We start from the raw sequence: 4,521 nt of genomic DNA on the forward strand, positions 1-4,521 counted from the left end.
TTATAAGTGTTGATTATTGAGAGAGAGAGAGAGAGATTATACAATAGACAAAGTAAGGCGAAACGAAATTATTACACATAAAATTACAGATATTTTCATCTATAGTATATAAGTAATTAGATTTAGATCAACAATATTACATAAGGACCGTTTTTGTATTGGGCAGATAGAGTTCAGGCTCTTCAACGCCATCTTTGTATGATATATATAAAGGGAAGAATAAACCATAAACCATGAGAATTAGGAAATATTTGTGGCATTATACAAGCTGCTGTGCGCAATAAAATTAAAAGATACGTTCTCGCGTCTGTGTTGGTCTTATTGTTACAGCCTGATCACGTGACGTTCTGGAAAAGTTGCGCAATGTTACACCACGCAGTTCGACCATTTAGAAGAGGATCCCTTCGCTATCGTTATCGTTGCTATTTCAGATTACGTTCGAATGATCGCTGATTCGTCGAACGAGAGAACAAAGAGACACGTGTTTTCGCAGGTTTTATACGAATGACGAAATCGTCGAGGAGTTTTCTTCAGATTCATTTCGAGCTGAATGAAACAGTTTTGTCCGGCGCAAGATGGACCAATGAACGGACAGCGAGCGTCTAGAGTTATGAAATATTTCATATTGAGAATTTGATTATAGTTGGCAAAAATTCTATTTTACTGTCAAAAAACATCATGCTATCGCGTCGTCTCGATTGATTTTATGTTACAGTACTTGAAAGATGAATTTTGAACAGTTCGGGAACACTCGGTGCGGATCGAATGCCTTCGGAAACGCGGGTACACACACAGGCATGCGAGCCTGTACCACGAACTTCGGTAGGTTTGAATTCAAACCAATTCAAACGTACTACGTACGTTCATGGAAAAATGATTCCCCACGTCCGTTTGCAAAGATGCTCGAAGACGCGATTCGAAGAAAGTAAACCGGCGTATAATCCTCCTCGACCGAAACAACGCAAAGGTTTCATAAAACATTCAAACATTCGTGCCTTGCGTCGCAATCGCATCGGTGACTTAGCATGCAGTAACTCTCCATAGAAAGCGATTTTGTTCGTTACCCGCTAAATGTTTTTCCTCTTTTCAGTAAACCTCGGTAATGACATTCTGACGTTTCGGTTAATTGAATGTCTCTGGAAGAACGCTCGAGGCTAGCTCAAGAGAAACACGATAATTAACGATTGTCCGTTGACCACATTTTCGGAAACAATTGTTCTCTCCGGCTTATAAGCTGGCCGTGCGCCGGCACCGGACTCAGATGCGAGAAAATGCACCCGGAAACAGGTGAACACGCGAATCTGCTTGCAACTTACAGTACACACATACAAAGGTACGTGAATACTTTATCGTGTCCAATTCACTTTGTCGTTGCAGCCTCGTAAAAAATTTTCAAAATTCAACTGTCTCAACACCGATAGGTGCTACATACCAAGACGTAGAGTAATAATCATTAATATTTCGAAAGGGGGCTGCGAGGTCGGAAAACTATGATCAAATCGGAACTAAAGTACAAATGCGAGAACAATTAATCCTTGCAACGTTTCAGAATGCGTCGTTCGCTGGCGATTCTCGTTCTCGTCTGTTGCCTGTGCACGCCGGCTAGAGGACATCCGAAGGAGCATGGTACAGTCTGCAGATATTGGTGTCGGACGAGCGATCATCGATACTATTGTTGCCCGTCGGGTAAACAGGACTGGCACGGACACGGCTGGCATACGATTTTCTATCCGTGGCTCTGGATCGGTGCCGCTGCCGGTGGCGTTGCCGATCAACTCTCGCCGTTTCTCTCGCATTGGCCGGAAGTGTCCGTCACTGAGAGAGAAACCAAGAAACACTGCCCGCCGTTGAGAACCCATTGTCCACGTACCTACGACTGGTACACACCGCCGAATTCTTGCGACTCGGACAGCGACTGTGGCAAATCGGAGAAGTGCTGTTACGACGTTTGCCTTGAGCACAAAACATGTAAACTGTCCGAATGGGAGAAGTAGACCGTTCAAGAGGTTAAATTCGTTTAATAATAACAATAACAACAACAACAACAACAACAACAACAATAAAAAGCAGTCTTCATACTGTTTCACCCGCTTTTTGTTTTCTGTTTAGAAAGGAAGATAGTTCAGAATTTACATATGTATACCACTACAACACCTCTACCTATCCACTATCCAGATGACCGCGACTGTGCGAATCTTTTTCCTCTCCGAAGACTGAAGAACAGTCGTGCGACGATCCGATCAAGAATACCTACCTAATTTTTTCGGTAATCGAATCTTTTTCCCGTTTTTTCGTTTCTCGTATCGCAGGATCCACCGCGAAACGTTCCCAAACATTCTCCGTTTAATTGTCGTGAGACTCGATCTAATTAGAATGCCTCGCCACGATCAAGGTTACTTTATGCTCGTGTTAACAATTTCGACAGCAGCTTACCAATTAACGTGGGCGACGGGTTTCTTAATGAACAGTTATGTTACGGTGCGTTCTTCGCCGTGACCCCTTCCCCCATTACAATGTAATTGGTACATATCGCGTTTCGTGTTATCTTAATTAATAAGACCGCCTTTTCGCCGGGCGAATATTCTGCTGACCCGCCTATCGAATTTACGTAGAAACCGTAGATTTATTTTCTCGATTACTTGTTCGAGTTGCATTTCAATGTAACAGTATAATGTTTAAAGTTGTAGCTTCTCAGCGTCCCGATAAACAATTCAAGATCGGCAACGCGGTATGCGCGTCGAGCTCACGCGCCGACACAAAGAAGGAGAAGGAGAAGAAATTTGGAATGCATCGAACGAACACAATGGCAGGTTGCAACTTGTCGGAACAAGCTTCGGACACCGTTCTTCCTTTTCAAATTCGCACCTGACAGTCCAAAGCCGGTAGACCCAATGAATATTGAACACATGGTTCCTTTAGAAATTTTGTTACCGTTGGAAATCGTTTTACCAACGACTCCATTGATCGGCATGTTGTCACAGCCAAAATTCCACTTGTATGGTGCGAGAAACACGAGATTACACGGGTCCATGAACAACGCCATCGTCTTACCAGAATTCCGGAGAACCACGTTTGCTTTGGACCGAAACGGTAATTTAGTCGCCGGTCTTACTGAACAAATATTTTACAATGGCGATAATAACGTACACTTCTGCTGCCGCTGTGAGCTCTGTCATCCTTTGCTCCTAGATAAGGATTCTACACAGGCAAAAGATCGTTTTACGAATTCTAGAACTGCTAGTTTCTGAACTACCCACAGAAAAAGAGTGGGGTAGGAGAGAAGAGAGCGAGAACGAGAGACAGAAAGACAAAGAGAGAGAGAGAGAGAGAGAGAGAGAGAGAGAGAGAGAGAGAGAGAGAGAACGGTAAAGGGATAAAGCAGCCGGAATAGCAGCGGGTTGCGGGATCAGAATGGGAATGGAATCTGGTCGTGGGGCGCATGCGTCGACCACGTTCATTCACTCTACCGAATCATTCATAAATCGCGAAACCTACGCTCGGTAGGTGTAATTAACAACGAGACCTTGCGCGCAGATTACACGGGACTTTATAACTTCCATTATAACGTTTTCCTCCGGACTTATGGAAGAGTTACGAGCCGCTTATTAAACCGGAAATGACCATGTTGCTAAACAATAGTAGGTTGACGGTAAACGAACGACCGATCGGATGCTACGGTCGTTTGTTTTGCAGGATGTTTTAATTCAAAAAACAAAAAAAGGAACGCGTAACCATCGATCTTGTTCCTCACTGGAAACGTATTCGAGTTTGTGGTGCACAAACGAGTCGACGCTTGCGGCGGGGCGTTTACTCGAATGAACCATTTCGCTCGATCCATTGACGAACACCCTCCAGTATCACGACGAGACCGTCGCCTTCGATTCAGACGCAATTGACGCGATGCGACGACCGCACACGCGCTCAGCCGGATACAATGGGGATAAAGGAAGCGAGAAACGAGGATACACCGAATTCCGAGACGAATGGAAAGTAGGGATAGAGACGAGCCTAATTCGCCGTGTTTCCCTCTACTGGTCCAGACTGAAAAAGGAAGAACGTACACAAAGGTGGATACGAATTCTTTTCCTCTTTTATCCGTTGTTAAAAGTTATAATACCGCGGACTCATTTCCAGATCTAGGCGGAAACTGTAAAACGTGAACGGATGGTTTCTTCGGTTCTTCAAACGGAATCGCATTATTCCTGCAAAAAAAAGCTTGAAATTAGGATCGCAAATCGCAACACCATAGCTAATCGAATGCTGCACACTGCGCATCGCGGCGTGGCTTGTCGAGACTTGGCGCGGTGCGAGGGGGAAGATGGTTGCGCCGCGCGCAACTGATTGCGAGTTGCGAGCATGCGAGGTCGAGCGAGAAGACTGAACGCGACGAGACGGTGACCACCGCCGGTGGGGGTAACGAAATTCATGAGTGGTAGGGGCTGCGGAGTGGGGACAGAAGCGCACGCACACCTATGCGGCTACGGAATTCGGAAGAGCGCCGAGCGACTGCTTCACTCACTG

At 45.2% G+C, this 4,521-nt stretch overlaps 1 protein-coding gene across 1 annotated transcript; it reads left to right on the forward strand.

The window, feature by feature from the left end:
• Window positions 1-1,095: 1,095 nt before the first annotated feature.
• Window positions 1,096-2,040, forward strand: LOC143354639 (uncharacterized). The gene is made up of 2 exons (XM_076788897.1): window positions 1,096-1,333; window positions 1,550-2,040. Exons 1-2 carry the CDS (start codon window positions 1,272-1,274, stop codon window positions 1,992-1,994), a joined length of 507 nt encoding a protein of 168 aa, XP_076645012.1. The 5' UTR covers window positions 1,096-1,271; the 3' UTR covers window positions 1,995-2,040.
• Window positions 2,041-4,521: the final 2,481 nt, after the last annotated feature.

The sequence above is a fragment of the Halictus rubicundus genome, chromosome 5, assembly GCF_050948215.1.
Source record: "Halictus rubicundus isolate RS-2024b chromosome 5, iyHalRubi1_principal, whole genome shotgun sequence".
NCBI lineage: Eukaryota > Metazoa > Arthropoda > Insecta > Hymenoptera > Halictidae > Halictus > Halictus rubicundus.

Coding starts and splice junctions, on each gene's coding strand:
- LOC143354639 (XM_076788897.1), top strand. CDS start 1,272: ATGCACCCGGAAACAGGTGAACACGCGAATCTGCTTGCAACTTACAGT. Junction 1,334..1,549: donor TACAGTACACACATACAAAG/GTACGTGAATAC, acceptor GCAACGTTTCAG/AATGCGTCGTTCGCTGGCGA.